The sequence below is a fragment of the Mus caroli genome, chromosome 5, assembly GCF_900094665.2.
Source record: "Mus caroli chromosome 5, CAROLI_EIJ_v1.1, whole genome shotgun sequence".
NCBI classification, from domain to species: Eukaryota; Metazoa; Chordata; class Mammalia; order Rodentia; family Muridae; genus Mus; species Mus caroli.
Window position 1 is genome coordinate 92,962,538 of NC_034574.1, and position 16,593 is coordinate 92,979,130.

General features: G+C 45.8%; 2 protein-coding genes across 2 annotated transcripts in view; one reads left to right on the plus strand and one right to left on the minus strand.

Moving 5' to 3' along the window:
• The first annotated feature begins 3,888 nt into the window (after positions 1-3,888).
• The window catches only part of Enoph1 (enolase-phosphatase 1), a 40,740-nt gene continuing 28,035 nt past the window's right edge, over positions 3,889-16,593 (plus strand). The window contains exon 1 of the mRNA XM_021161977.2: positions 3,889-3,906. The gene's annotated coding sequence lies outside the window, so the exon portion shown is untranslated. The remainder of the gene's footprint in view (positions 3,907-16,593) is intronic.
• Hnrnpdl (heterogeneous nuclear ribonucleoprotein D like) lies at positions 10,294-16,494 on the minus strand. The gene is given in 8 exon segments (XM_029477525.1): positions 10,294-12,871; positions 13,156-13,326; positions 13,538-13,652; positions 13,761-13,892; positions 14,230-14,391; positions 14,475-14,643; positions 15,378-15,479; positions 15,481-16,494. Coding segments are annotated over 8 exon segments (1,236 nt in total). The 5' UTR covers positions 15,795-16,494; the 3' UTR covers positions 10,294-12,800.

Sequence of the window (16,593 nt, forward strand, 5' to 3'; positions counted from 1 at the left end):
AGCCAACTTTTGGATCCATACTCCTACTGTCATAGAAATACCTTTTTTTTTTTTTTTTGGTTTTAAAAGATTTATTTCTATTTTTAAAATTGCCGTATGAGTGGTGTCTTAAGGTTTTACTGCTGTGAACAGACACCGTGACCAAGGCAAGTCTTATAAAGGACAACATTTAATTGGGGCTGGCTTACAGGTTCAGAGGTTCAGTCCATTATCATCAAGGCGGGAGCATGGCAGCATCCAGGCAGGCATGGTGCAGGAGGAGCTGAGAGTTCTACATCTTCATCTGAAGGCTGCTAGCAGAATACTGGATTCCAGGCAGCTAGGATGAGGGTCTTAAGCCCATGCCCACAGTGACACACCTACTCCAACGGGGCCACATATTCTAATAGTGCCATTCCCTGGGGCAAGCATATACAAACCATCACAAGTGGGTACTCACAGAATCCAGGATCCCCTGGAGCTGGAGTTAGGTTGTGCCCCACTTGACACGGGTGTTGGTAACCGCAAGTGGATCCTCGGCTATACATGCCCTTAACCACAGAGCCATGGCTCCAGACCCTGGAAATGCTTCTACTTTATATGTTTATTACATCTCCATTCTTCATTCCCTTATAATTTATCTATTGGCATTAAGAATGAATTTTACAAGGTAGCCATGAATGTAACTGGGGCTGAAAGCATCGAGAAACACTGCCATGGTGACCGTGACAGGTCCAGGGCTCTGGCTGATTAGAGGAATGCTTTCTTAGCAGTGTTCAGTCCCCAGCACTGCACAAACTGGGTGGGGTGGCACATATCTGTAACCCCAACTCTTAGAAGGTGGAGGCAGAGGATAAGGAGTTCAGGGTCACCCTTTGCTACACTGAGAGTTGAGGGGGCAGGTGCTTTTAAACCTCATGGTCTGAGTTTGGAGCTGCTCATCTTGCCGGGTACTGCCGGCCTTGTTTCCATCAGCTAGCTGCTGTGCTCTAGACACTGTGAGCTACGGATGGCCTCCTTTCACGACTGCAGAGTGCCACCTGAGAGGGCCAGAGCTGGGACCAGGGCCAGAGCCAGGAGACCTGAGCCAACTTAGCACACAAAGGGCTTTGCTTCTGACACCCTCAAACCATCCTGGACAGGATTCACCTATTTCCATTAAAGAGCAAGCTTATTTCAAGAGGAGAGGGAGAGGGACCAGAAGAGGGAAAGGGAGGGAGGGAGAGAGGAAATGAGGGAGAGGGAGGTGGGAAGCAGAGGGGCAGAGAGAGGCAGAGGGAGAGAGGGGAGAGAGAGAGAGAGAGAGAGAGAGAGAGAGAGAGAGAGAGAGAGAGAGAGAGAGAGAAGAAACCCTGGACTAATTTGGTATTTCAGATTTTCAAAAGGGGTTGGGGAACCATAACTGGTCACTCTTATGCAGGAACTATTTCCAAAGTTACACAGTACTGGCTCCATATAGACACAAGTCATGATGGTTTATATATGCTTGGCTTAGGGAGTGGCACTATTAGAATAGGTGTGGCCTTGTTGGAGTAGGTGTGTCACTGTGGGTGTGGGCTATAATGCCCTCATCCTAGTTGCCTAGAAGCCAGTATTCTGCTAGCAGCCTTTAGGTGAAGGTGTAGAACTCTCAGCTCCTCCCTATACAATGCCTGCCTCGATGCTGCCATGCTCCCACCTTGATGATAACGGACTGAACCTCTGAACCTGTAAGCTAGCCCCAGTTAAATGTTGTCCTTATAAGAGTTGTGATGTCTGTTCACAGTAGTAAAACCCTGACTAAGACAAAAATTGGTACCAGCAAAGTGGTTTATTCCTGTGACAGTCTGATCATGTTTTGGGGAGGACTGTGGAAAAACTTCGAAACTTTGGGCTAGAAGAGCCATTGGATGTTCAGAGATCTGTTCTGTGGGAGCTTGGAAGATAATGTTGAGAACAGTGCAAATGATGGAGGCCTGGCTTGTGAAATTTCAGAGGGAAGATTAAAGACTCTTATCAGGGATGTTGATATTTTGATTGTGAAGATTCTGTGGTTCTGGCTAGCGGAGGCTGAAAAGTCAGCTGTGATTTACAAGATATTCCTTGTATTTACTATCAAAGTGAAATCTTTGCGCTACTGGGATGACTGATGCTGGTTAGCTGGAGCTAAGAAATTAGCAGTGATTAAGAAGAGACCAACATCATTAAAGTAAAATCTTCTGGGAAGTGTTTCCTGAGAGCACAGAGAAGCTGTGTTCCAGAGGCAGCCACAGTTGTATGTGTTGGCGGCCAGACTTGGTAATGTCTAAGAGTCACCCAGGTGGTACTGGTTTTGAAACATGAAGGGGTCATGAAGAGCAGCTGATGCTTGGCACTGTGAGAGACCAGGAGGGGCCATTGGTGAAGGTGCAGCCTCAGTGGCAGTTGAAGGCCCAGGATTGAAGGGGTCATTCAGAGAAGCTGAGGCTTAGCACCATGAAAAGAGCCTATGAGAGGCTATTTGTGAAAGTGCAGTCCAGTTGCAGCAGAAGACAGCAGTGTTTTGGAGATGCCAGTACTATGAGATGACCACTAAGAACAGCAGCAGTAGTGGAGTACAGGCAGCTGGAGCCGAGAAGACAAGCTGTGTGCTACAAAGGGCAGAGCTGGAGAAGTGACCCAAGCCCTTGCAGGAACCCAGAAGACACTCATTGTTTGAGTGGATCCCAGACATTGGTCAGAGTTTTATTTTGCTTTTGATGATGACGATGCCCTGATATTTTTCCCTCTTGAAGTATGAAAGTATTTTAGTAGAGTCCACAGTTAAGAGACTTTGAATTGTAAAAAGAGTTTGAATTTTAAAAGAGATTGGGTATTTTAAAGGGACTGAAAATTTAATATGTAAGAATTTGTAAAGACTGTGGGACTTTTAAAGTTATTTAGATTTCAGGGATGAATAAGAAAGTAAGGGTTGAGGCTTAATAAGTGATGTGTTTGTCAAGTTGACAAGGGGTCATTTGTACTGGCTGGTTTTGTGTGCCAACTTGACACAAGCTGGAGTTATCATAGAGAAAGGAATCTCCCTTGAGGAAATGCCTCCATGAGATCCAGCTGTAGGGCATTTTCTCAATTAGTGATCCAGAGGGGAGGGCTCATTGTGTGTGTTGCCATCTCTGGGCTGGTAGTCTTGGGTTCTATAAGAAAGCAGGCTGAGCAAGCCAGGGGAAGCAAGCCAGTAAGTAACATCCCTCCATGGCCTCTGCATCAACTCCTGCTTCCTGACCTGCTTGAGTTCCAGTCCTGCCTTCCTTTGGTGATGAACAGCAGTGTGGAAGTGTAAGCTGAATAAACCCATTTCTCTCCAACTTGCTTCTTGGTCATGATGTCTGTGCAGGAATAGAAACCCTGACTAAGACACCAGTCTCTACTGTGGCTGCTGATTTGCTACACAAAGGTAACATTGTTTTCAGCATTGGCAGCATCAAGGCTAAATATTGGGTGTGGTTATTAAAGTCCCCGAGCTCTCTGAACAGTGGCAGCTGCTATGATGGCCCCTCTCACAGGATTCCACAGCACTCCTCTTTCTTTCTCTCACAGCTGCTTGCTCAAGGTCTGGTCTGAGAGATTTCTGATAGAGCCGGTATCACGCATCTGCCTTTTGGTGTAAAGAAGTTTGGGAAGGCGAGTCTTCCCTCTCTATATAGTGTGATGCCTTGTTTCTCAGTAAGACTCCAAACTGAAGACCCTCCTTTCCCATAATACATACGTGACCTACACATAGTGTCACAATGAAGGGCTGAGAGGCTCGGTGGGTTCCGAGACACTTGCAGCACAAGCTTCAGCCCCTGAGGTCCCCTGCCTTCAGCATCGCACCCTGAAACCCAAGTTTCCAAGACCAAAGTAATTCTTTCAAAACACACTCAGGCCAGATTCAAACTGCAGCAATCCTTGCTACTCGAAGTTTATGTGGTGAGTAACCTTGACTGTCCACTGTACCGGATTTAAAATAACCATTGAAACACATCTGCTTCTCTATGAGGGTGTTTCTAGAAAGGCTTAACTTCCAGAGTGAAGACCTACTTAAAAGGTAGGTGGCACCTCACATGGCCTGGAGTCTTAGGTTAAAGTAAAGAGGAGGAAGGAAACTGAGAAACTCTGTCCCTCTGCTGTGACGCCCCTGCTGTGGTAGACTGTACCCTCAAGCTGGAAGCCAATACAAACCATTAATTTTTTTTTTTAAAGATTTATTTATTTTTATTATATGTAAGTACACTGCAGCTGTCTTCAGACACTCCAGAAGAGGGCGCCAGATCTCGTTAAGGATGGTTGTGAGCCACCATGTGGTTGCTGGGATTTGAACCTCGGACCTTCGGAAGAGCAGTCGGGTGCTCTTACCCACTGAGCCATCTCACCAGCCCCAAACCATTAATTTTTAAATTTCCTTCTTTTTTTTTTTTTTTAGTTGTGCACACCTTTATCCCAGCACTCAGAAGGCAGAGTCAGGAGGATCTCTGAGTTCAAGACCAGTCTGGTCTACACAGAGTGTTTCAGGACAGCCAGAGCTACTTACACCCTATCTCAAATTAAAAAAAAAATTGTGTATGAATACATATCTGCATGTTTGTGTGTGCACCACGTGTGCAGAAGAGGGCATTAGGTCTCTGTAGCTGGAATGGCACTTGTGAGGCACCTTGTGGGTGCTGGGAACCAAACTCAGATCCTCTGGAACAGTGGCAAGTGCTCTTAACTACTGACTGTCTCTTCGCCAGGTGTTTTGGCACAGCACCAAGAACAGTAAAGTACAGAAAAGTAGTATCAAGAGTGGAATAAACCTGGAACAAACTGACCACATGGCCTGTGGGCCTCCGGAACTCCTTCCTTTACAGAAGGAATGTCAAAGCATTTAGAACTTTGGGCAAGAAAAGCTCTAGAATGGTGTCAGAACTTGGAGGGTTATCCTACTGGGAGTCGGGGACACAAGAATGCCAAGGGACAAGCTGCAGAGGCTGGCTTCTGAGGGGAGCAAGGACTCAGAGCGAGAGGCCATGCTGCACCGTGACTGAGTCTGGTGCCTTCTGCACACCCTGGGAACTGACTCCTTTGGCAGAGGAAGTGCCAAGGCTTTGGTTTGCTAGGGTTTTTTTTTTTTTTTTTTTTTTTTGGATAACTCGAGTGTGCCCCTGTGTCTGCCCGCAGGCCTGTAGGTGAGTCCCAGTTAGTTCTCCAGTGCTTTCAGTTTTTTATATATTTTTTTTTGTTTTTAATTATCTCATTCTGTTTGCAAAAAGGGTTGAACTACCTAGACCACAGGTTCTAGAAGCAGAATCATGTATATTCGTCCTCTTGAAAAATCAAAAATGTCTAATGATACAAAGACATATGTATGTGTATACAACAACTATATATATATATATATATATATATATATATATATATATATACTCTTCAGAGTATACATTGGGCAATTCTAATGTATGTGAATATGTAGTTCTGAACAAAAATAGGAGTGAATTCTGGGCTACTTCTGAGGACTTCTGAGGAAAGGACAACTTGTGGCAGTAGACACCTCACGTACGTGTCAGTGTACATGGCTCTCATTATAGACAGGCTCCAGTGTATCCCACACTGGCCTCAAACCCATTGTATAGCTCAGGTTGAACTCGAACTTCTGATCTGCTTCAGCTTCCTGCAGTGCTGAATAATAGCCATGTACTACCTACCACACTATTTATGGGACATCGGGAATTGAACCCAGGGCTCCATCTATGCTAGGCAATCACCCTACCAAGTCTCAAGCCTAGACCACTGTTCTTATTAAGATATACTACCAGCTCATATACTTTCCAGAAACTGTCAGGAATGACTATGTTTTCTGGTTGAGTCTCTAGCAGGTTGTTTTAAACAAAGCTAGAAGTTTCCTCTCTGATATCCTTAAGGCAGAGAATGATTTCATCAAGTGGTCAATATTTATGTCTTAGAGAAGAAAAAAAAAAAAGATTTGGGTCATTTTATTGTAGTAACCTGGAGGCTACAGACACGTATCAACCAGTGAGGTTCTTGCACCAAAAGTATGAGGACCCAAGTTTGGGTCTTCAGCACCAATGTAAAAAGCTGGAGCAGTAAGTAACTCCTGGCTTTCACATACATACACATAACACACCCTCAAAAACAAATAATACACAAATTTAAAAATGCTAGCCTGCTAATCCCACATTGGTTGTGTGTCATTTGAAAAATCTACACTCTTAGCCAAAAGGATGAGTAGCTACATCACTGGAAAAATCTGTCATGAAGCCCTTTCTGGAGGCCCAGCATATTAAAACAACAGTCCTGGCTGGGTGCGGGTGGCACAGGCTTTTAATCTCAGCACTCAAGAGGCAGAGGCAGATGAATCTCTGAGGTTGAGGCCAGCCTGGTCTACAGAATAAGTTTCAGGACAGCCAGACACAGAGAAACCAAGTCTTGAAAAACCAAACCAAAAAAACTCAATAATCCCATCTCTAGCAGGGAACTGGAATGAATCGTTTGAATTTTAAGTTTTATTTTTATCTATTTGTATTTTTTTGAGACAGGGCTTCACTATGTAGCTCGGCATAGCCTGCCACTTCATAGATAGCTCAGGTTGGCCTTGCATTAATAGAGTTCTACCTGCCTTTGTCTCCTGAGTGCTGTAATTAAAGCTGTGTGTCACCAAGCCAAGCTAATTGTGTGTGTGTGTGAGTGGAAGGCTCGTGGCTTCGATGGCTGTGTGTGTGTGTGTAAGCACAGAATAGGGTCTCAGCTTCCCGGGAACTGGAGGCACCCACAGCTGTGAGCTGCCTGATGTGAGATGCTGGGAATCACACTTGGCCTCAATCCAAGTATACTACATGGTCTCAAAAAATTGAGACTTATTTTTACTTTGTGTTTACGTGAGTGATTTGGCTGCATGCCTGTCTAGGCCACATGTGCATGCAGTGTCTGCAGAGGTCAGAAGAGAGTAATGGAGCCTCAGGAACTAGAGTCACAGACGATTGTGAGTTACTCTATGGGTGCTGGGATTCAAACTCTGGTCCTAGGAAGGGCAGCCAGTGCCCTTAATCACTGAGCCATCTCTCCAGCTCTGAAACATTTCAATTTATCAGTCTTGAATAAGAGGGAAACCCTTTTTGCTAATGTCTGTATCTTGGTGCCCTGTAACACCAGGCAAACAGCAATTAAACAATTTTAATTAATACAATTTTTATAATTAATTAAGCAAGGAAAGAAGTGGGTCAGTATGGTCACACCTTTGATGGACTCTAAGACACATTAACTACTGAAAAAAGAAATGTACATTAGATAAAATTTGGGGGGGTGGGGAGGGAGTCCTTTATTTCCAAAGTCATTTAAAGACTAACTTTTAAAACTTCCTAAGGATGCACAAGGTCTAGTGCTTTAAAAGTCCTCCCTTTCCCAGAGCACAGCAGGGATGCTGTCCTGAGCATCCCTCTCTGTCTGTACCCATAGTGATGTGGGATTGTGCTGCTCAAGTCTTACTAAGAATGTAATTTCCTAGCCGGGCGTGGTGGCCCGAGTCTTTAATCCCAGCACTCGGGAGGCAGAGGCAGGTGGATTTCTGAGTTCAAGGCCAGCCTGGTCTACAAAGTGAGTTCCAGGACAGCCAGGGTTATACAGAGAAACCCTGTCTTGAAAAACCAGAAAAGTAATTTCCTGGTCACATTTTCAGTATTCTAGTAAGTGTGGCAGAGATCATAGAAACATCTGTACAGCATGATGAAAACTATTTGATTTTAATTGGCATGATGCCCACCGCCTCAGTTATGACAGCTCCCTACCTGTACTAGAAATGTCAGCTCTATTAAAGTTACACACACACACTTAACAAGGCAGCCAAGAGTGTCTTGCATACCTGTAAACCAGCATTAAGGAGACATGAGGCAGAAGGAACACAAATTCTTCACAAGCTACATGTGGAAATTGGACTCAACAAATTCTAAAGTGTGGGAAGAGAGAACGAAGTGTTCTGGTGATGAAAAATCTGGAAATCACACAAACTCCCTTCACTAAGTTTATAAAAACCCTCAAGTAACCAACCAACCAAGAGCCCCCAAAACCATAACCTGGATTTCAAGTAGTCAAGAGACTGAAGCAGGGGCTACAAGTTCAAGGTTAGTCTGGTTAGACCCTGAGGTCTCAAACATTTGGGGTTGTGGAGAGATGGCTGAAAGACAGCTGAAAGCACTTGCTACTGCAGGGACCTGGGTTCAGTTCCCTGGTCCTACAAGGAAGCTTACAATTGCTTGTCACTTTAATTCCAGGAATCTGACACCCTCTTCTGGCTTCCATGAGCACCAAACACAGGTGGTGCATAGACATACATCCAACATACAAACACACATTTAAATTTTTCCTGGCATGTATACACACATACAAGCTACCTACCTCATAGTCCAAGGACAATCAGAATCAGTATCAAGGACAGATCTTTCATAGGGACAATGGCAGCTGCAGATATCCTGAGTATTCAACCAGAGAAATGGATCCATTGTAACCAATTCTTTCCTGAAGAGATCCTACCCAGTATTAAAGAACACTGACCAGCCCCAAATCCAAGCAGCAAATACTTCATCCAGAAATCTGGGTCTCAGGTATTTATAAGATTCCAAAAAAATGTAATCAGGGTAGTGCTTATAAACTAGCAGCTGCCCCAACTTGCAGACCATGGAATGAAGTTTGCCAAGGACTATTGGTAAGTCTACCATTATTGTCTCATTAAATCAGTGTTCACTAGCACAGACACCTGCTCTGTGTGTGTGTGTGTGTGTGTGCGCACACTCTGGTACTGCCCCCAAGGAGGCCAGAGCCACTGGAACTCTGGAGTTGTGTGGGCTGAACTCAGGTCCTTTGTGAGACCAGAACTTGCTCTTAACCACCGAGCCATTTCTCAGGCCCCCCATTTCTAGATGCATATTGGTCTTTGAGAAAGCAAGCTCTTGCTATTTTACCTGTGGTAACTCACTGAATGTGCTTTGCACAGCAGGCACAGCACTTGCCAGCCCTGTTCAACTGAGCACTCTAAAATGAGTCCTAATGGAAAGCTGCAGCACAAGTCTTCAGTGTTCTGCATTCCTCTAAATCTCAGACATTTTAGTTTTCAGTGAGACACGGTGTATCCCTTTTTATAAAACTAAATACTAAAACAGATTTGAAGGAAAAAAACCCAACCAATTTTAAGTGATCCCTATTTTTATAGGGACACATCCTCAGATGGTTGCATTGTTCTCAAGGCCAAGGTCACAGGTGACAGCCAGTAGGCCAAGGTCCGAGAGGGCCTTTCCACTTGTCAACACTGCTTCACACTGGTGATTCCACATGGTTCTGTACACACGCAGACATCTGGTGTTGCCTTCTGAATGGTGAATGTGCACCTGTTTCAGGGCCGAAGCTGTTGGGTTATTTCCTTGATTGCTCTTTGGTATGCATGCAGTACAGCAAGTATGGAGTCAGCTCTTTCCATCATCCCAAGAGCCTCCAGAAGTTCATTGCAGGAACCGGTGCCTTTATGGGCAGAGCCTCTTACCAGCCTGTCCAACTTGTCTGAGACCAGATTTCTTTTTTTTTAAAATTTATTTATTATATGTAAGTTCACTGTAGCTGTCTTCAGACACACCAGAAGAGGGCGTCAGATCTCATTTCTGGTGGTTGTGAGCCACCATGTGGTTGCTGGGATTTGAACTCTGGACCTTCAGAAGAACAGTCAAGTGCTCTTACCCACTGAGCCATCTCACCAGCCAGATTTCTTAATTGAACTTGAAAGCTATCAATACAGCTAGGATGGGAGGTAATGGGTGAAGGATGTACCCGACTCCACCCCGTCCAACCTAGGGTTATTTACACACTACCACCAACCCAGCTTCCTAAAATGTTTTGAATGTGAAATATTCACCCAGCCCTTGAGGTACACTTGTAAATTGAATTAATGTCCATTTAGTTCACGAAAGTCCTGAGTATGACATGCAATGTTATTAAAGTTCCCTATCAGAACTAATGAACAACACATATTTAACAGGAAAAGGTTCTGGTTACTCACGTTAGTAGCCCAACAATGACATGAGCCTCAGCTTTAAAAAGTGGCCAAGATATTGTCTAAATAAAATATTTAGGAATGGACACTGACCTTAATGTCTTTTCATCCAACTAAGCAATGTCCACACTACTCAGCCTTGGCGAGTTCACATTTCTGTAGGTTCATCAACACTAAAGAAATTTCCTAAGTTTAAGATCTCTCAATGACCAAGTACATTCTCACCCTTCAATTCTCAAATCTTTGTATTTTCTTAAAGTCATACATAGCAAGACTTAACTGAGATTTTATTTTAAAAAGACTTTATTCATTTTGATCAGGGGAAATGACAATCTTCAATGTCAACTTGTCACCTAATTGTATTTCTTTCTTGGATACTATACCTACTAACAGTATGTGAAATGACCTCCTATTCTCTGGCTGCAAGTTGAAACAGTTCTTTTTAATAGCCAACAATGGTACCTGGCCAGAAGAAAATGAGGCCAAGGCATGGTAACTTGACAGCCTAGCAAGTACAAATATCATTGGAACAAAGTTGTAGGCATTTAAAAAAAGGTATCAGTATAAAAAGCTTACACTGGTCTAAGACCAAGTACTCTAAACATGTACCCCAAACCCAGAAGCTTTTGTGGAACCATGGAGAGACCTCTAAGCCAAACATTTATGGAAAAGCTCGAAGCCTGTATTACTTAAATCTTTTAAGTTTTTAATGCACCAAAAGATACACCATGTGACTTTCCACAACTCCCTTCCTCTGGCTGCATAGCAAACTGCTTAAATCTATTTAGCTTGTGTACTATGGTGGGATGGACTCACTACTGCTAACTTTCCTAAAACCTCAGCCCACTGCACTGACCTTAGTGGATAATCCCAGACAGAACTGATGAAACCCTGGCCACCAGTTCCCCCCCTGCATTTACCTCTATCTAACAGGCAAACCACAGACTCTCTTTAAAGTCATCTGTGAATTACACATGGTTAGGCACAGAACAAAGGTAGCCAACAGGTCTGTTTCTAAGGTGATGGGATAGAAACAAGAGCATCACTTGTGCTCAGGCAAAGAACACTTGCCAGTGAGGTACAGCCCTAGCACAACAAGGTGCTTCCCTTGGAACCATAATCTGAAAGCACACCATGTGATAGCAAGTGTCACCAATCACAACAGACTAGTGTCAGTCTCCAGACACCCAGGGAGGAAACATTATTCAAAAGGTGTAGAAGGAATCAACAGAGAAATGAAGCATTAGACTGTAAGCACAGTAACACCCACAGAAACCAGGGGATACCACGACCAGTTTCTTCCTGTGGACCAATACCCCCTACAAAATAAGCTGCGTCTGTCTTGATTATTGCTTCTTTATAAAATTACATTTCCACAGAACTATGCAGTACCTGACGCAGGAAAACAATCACATAAGCATTTATTTGAGGTTTAACATAAAATCACAAATAAAAATTTGTATGAACACAAATCCACATTGAGTCATCATAACACAGGTAGCAAAGGACAAAGTAAAACAGAGGAACTAGTTGGCAGCTATATACAGTTGGACACAATTGTGTCATGTACACTACAAAGTCTTTTACAAAATAATCATCTTAGGTCAACAGAAGATCAAGCAATCTTCAATGTCGTCCTGTAAGATGGTTTCTTTACACCTCCTAAAACAAAAACAAAACACCCATTAGATGTGTGCAGTCCCCACAAGCGTGCAAAGGTCCACTTTCATGAACTGCTTAAGTCCTCACTTCAATTAAAGATCACATGCATGTTCATCAGCAAAGTATAGTTTGGGCACTGAAACTCACTGGAGTTCCAAGTGACACGGGATGGATTGACTTTAGAACCCGCGAATGCAATCTTCCCTGTTCTGGTCTAGCAAGTGAGGGCCAACCAGAAGCATCCCCAGTGAGCCAACTGGATGCTACCACCACAAATTCCAGGTAGGTTTCTAATGGTAACACGGTAGCCAATTGCTTTGTGCATATGATCTTTAACTTATAGCCCAGATTTAAAAGTTCTTGTTTTGGTTTGTAGATTTCACTATTAGCTATAAAAAGAAAAAGCAAGCATTAAATCTTAAAGAATGAACACTTAAAATGAGGCTCCACAATTGAAATACAACACTAAACAGAAGACCAAAATGATTAAGCTGTAAAAAGGCATTTATGCACTTTAACTCCTGTAAAAAACCATTTAAGTTAAGTTTAGACACTTAATCTCCAAAAAGATTAAAAAAGAAGCCAAAGTCTGAAGTTTTCCACTTTAATCTTTACGCTGGTACATGAAGTTGGAAGAGACCATACCACAGGACAGCGTTTTCTGGTGTATGCCTTGCGCTCTGCCCGCAACGTGCGACCCCCAGAGATAGACGTGGTCAGGGTGACACACGGCCTGCAATGAAGTTCCCGCTGGCGGGTACAAACAAGGTATAATGTCAGAGTTAGAAGACAACATTCTTCTTTTCCTTAAGTTGTACCCATTTCAGTACTTTACCTGTTAACACTTCTAAAAAAGTTTAATTACTCCTCTACACCTCCTGGTACACAAAGCAAACAGAAAAACTCTTAAGTTTTTCTGTAGTTCTAAAAAAGGTGAGGTAAAACTTTAAAGTTAAAGATCTATAGACACTTTAGGCAAAACAGGCTCATAAAGCAATTAAACAGTAACACTTTAGCAAGGACTACACAACGTATCGTTTACTCGAGTTTTTCATTTGTCTATTGATCTTTAAGTTAAATTAGCCAGTGCAATGCTTTCCTGTATCTCACACACCTGCTCTGCCAGCGTCCTCCTTTAGTAGGGCTGGTAATTGTTCTGGTGATTGCCGCCCCCTCGGGACGCCTTGCCATAAGTGCTCTGCTGACCTGTGGAAAGGATACGAGGTTCACTAACAAAGTTTCCTAAAAAACCGTTTTTCTAAGCAGAAAAAAATCCACCCTATAAGAAACTATGCATGCTGAACATTAAAACATCAAGCCATCTTAACAGTCAGTAATAGCCAATAGCTGTAATTGTATTTTAAAATAACCACCACTGTCTTACTTTCCTATGACTATACAACATGACTACTCCAAACATCTCAACAGTAAACCCATACACATAAGTTCAGAATGGGAAAGTACTTCACAATTGAGTTAAGTGTTCTTACCGCTGTAGTCTGCATATCCCTGTCCATATCCATAGTTCCCATAGTTATACCCAGTATAATCATAGCCGCCATAGCCACTATAGTTCTGATCACCACCATAGGCACTATTATAATTTCCATATCCTTGATCATAATAGTTATTAAATCCTTGGTTCCAGTTTTGGCCCTGACCTGAAACAATGCACAACGAAGGTTAGGAAACAACTTGGGACTGTCCCAATCCTACCACAAGCCGATCCATTCCTGTCCCCTACACCTGTGGCTTCAAACCCCTCCCCACAAGTCAGCTCTTTAGTTTCACTCTAGCTGTGTTTCCCTACAGGTCAGGTCCCTAGCAGCTCACTGCTTCAGTGTACTGCTCACTCCCCCAAGGAGGTCTCACCTCTTCCACGCCCCCTAGCACCTCCTCTTCCACCGGCTGCAGCCCCTCTGCCTCCTTTCTGTTGCTGCTGCTGCTGCCTGTACACCTCTTTGGGTTGTGCAACTTTGATTTCGCACTGTAAATAAACAGAAAATTTGCAGATGTTCCAAGTTCTGAACATAGAACAAGTTTCTCTTCACATAGACTTCACACACACAAGCCTCTAAGTCGTTAAGGGATTTACCTTCCCAGAACCTATTTGATGGTATCTGCTTTCTAACAGTTTCTTTACTGGCTCTTCATCTGTGTATGTGATAAAACAGAATCCTCTTCTTTCATTTGTTTTTGTATCCATGGGAAGCTCAATATTTTCTATCTGAAATCAAGTGCACAGACAAAACAAACAAACCCACCAGTTAATAAAGATTATATAATGCCACAGGCTCTTCACAAACACCAGACACATCTACTGACCACCGTGTTCTAACTTTTTATAGTATCTTACACCCCAGAGGCCACCAATTGGTGAAACACTTTACACCCTTGGGGCTTTGGCTAAGTAAGATTAGATACTGGTTTCTACTACAACATAGAAAGTAGCAGTGAAGACGAAGCAAGAGCAGTAATTCAGTCCCATCCGGTGAAATATTAATGAACCCTACAGACTTGACCAAACACGAGCACAATCAGACACATACACAAACACAGCCCACCTCTCCAAAGGCTCCAAAATATTCTTTAATTTGTTCTTCTGAAGTATCTGGGCTCAATCCACCCACAAAGACCTTTTTAGGGGGTTCTTTCCCCTTTAAAGCTTTGGCCCTTTTGGGGTCTATCAATTTGCCATCCAGTTTGTGTTCTTTCAGTTCCAAAACCTGGAAGACAAGGCAGTTTGGACTTAAAAGCCTAGAGCAACTTGCAAACAACGCAGTAGACTCAATGCAAAACACAGCCCTACCTTATCCACACTAGCAGCATCTTTGAAAAGCACAAATCCAAATCCTCTTGATCTTCCCGTGACTGGATCTGTTTTAATTGTGCAGTCTACCACTTCCCCAAATCGAGACAAATATTCAGTCAGATCTTTCTTGCTTGTATCCCAGCTCAAGCCTCCAATAAACATTTTACTAGAAATTGGAGAAAGTTATTTAAGAAAAATAAGCTTAACAGTAACTTAGTGATTAAATACAGGACAACTTACTCTCCAGGCGCAATTTGTTTTGACTACAAACACTAACATTAGACCACAAAAATCTTAAGATCACTTGTTCAAGCCAGCTGGCACGTTGCTTTGTACCACGCGAACTCAAAACTTAGGAAAAAAAAAAAAGCCATTAGAATCTGGTAGATGTCCTGCCCTGCTTGCTTTGGATTGCAGAGCACAACATTTACACCGAATCCCTCCACAGCTTACGTAGACTCTCGCCCACAGCCTTAAAGCCAACTTTGCTACCTAGAAAACTTTTAGTGCCAGTCGTCTACTGGTGCCCCAACCAAGTTTCCCAAACCTAACCCAGGAAAATTCGCGAGCGGCCAACACAATGAAGAGGCGGCAGCAGCAGCTGCAGCAAGTGGCGCACAGAACCCGGCCCCTCCCCCCTCCCGGGCCCCACGCGGCGCCTGCGCACTCGGGACACCGACGGCGCCTCCCTGTTTCCCCAACCCCTCCTCCCTTCCCCCACCCGCGGCGGGCCTCTCGAGTCACCCCATCTTACTTTCCACTAGTGGGGAAGGCTACTGGGGTCCAGCGGGCACGCGGAGAATCGACTCGGGGAAAGACTGGGGGCAGCGCGCGCGGCTCCGGAGGGACGAAGGGCGCGCGCGGGGCTCTGGGGGAGGGGAGGAGCGGAGCGTGCGGTACCCGTCATCCTGCTGGTTCTTGCTCGCGTTGATCTTGGATCCCTCTGCGAGCTCCTCTATTCTGCTGTACTCATCCATGTCCTCCATGGTGGCAGAGCCATCCGGTCCTGGTGGCAATGGTGGCGGAGCGTTATATGGAGCTAGATTTAAAATGGCGGCGGAAGAGATCCGGCCGCCGCCTGCGCCCTCCCTTTATAGCCGCCCCGCCCGCCAATCGGGAGGGCTGCTGGGCGGTGACGTGGCGCGGGCTCCGGCGCGCCCCCTGCCGGGAGGCGCTGGAAGCAAGCGAAGGGAGGAGCGGGGCGAGCTGCCGTGGAGCCCGTGGCCGCCAATGGGAGAGGCCGCGGGAGGCTAAAGTAGCGGGAGCAGAGGGGAACAATGGCGGCGGCACATGGGAGAGCCGGGGCGGGACCTCCATCGCGGCGCTCCGGGTGAGGAGCGAGGTCGCGCCGCGGGGAGAGTCAGCCGTGCGGGACCGGGAATCGCGAGCGGCGCCGTGGCAGGGCCACAGTCTCTCTTGCCTTGAGAGCCGTTGGCGTCGCGCGTCCAGTTCGGCTCAGTCCCTTGCTGCACCCTCAGTTCCCCAGTGCAGAGCTGCTGCTGCTGCTGCAGCGGCGGCCGCTCCGGCAAAAGGGCGGCGTGCACCCCGCGCCGCTTGCTGAAGCTGCAGCGCGCCCGTCCGCCCGCTCGCTCGCCCGCCCTCCCGGCGCACGCGTGTTTTGTCCTCGCGCCGGCTGCAACCAGCCGAGCAGATAGCCGGTGCGCGATGACCGCCTCCGTCCTGGCGGGGGCGGCTTTTCCGCCGTCGCCTCGGGGCGATGTCGGCTCAGGGGATCTCTCTCCGCAGCCCGGGTTCCGTGCGTTCGTTCTCCCCGGCTGGCTGAGGCCGCGGCGGAGGGCGGGGCCTGCTCGGATGACTGAAGCTGTGCCAAGGCGCACGCGGTGGGCGGGGAAGGGGTCAGGTGCCAGGGAAGGCAAGGGGCACTCACGTCCCGGGCGCGCCACTCAAGGGACTCCCGTCTGCATGAGCCCCGGGCCTCCCGCGCGGGCTCCAGCAGTGTGCGGAGGGCTGGCGCCCGCGCTTGGGCTCCAGGCTCCAGGCTTGGGTGCTCGCCTCTTTGTTCCCGCCCACGCGAGGCCTATTTTGACGGACGGCGTTCGCGGCTCGCCGGCGGCCAATAGGCACGCGCTCCTTGTTTCCTCCGCCCCCTCGGATC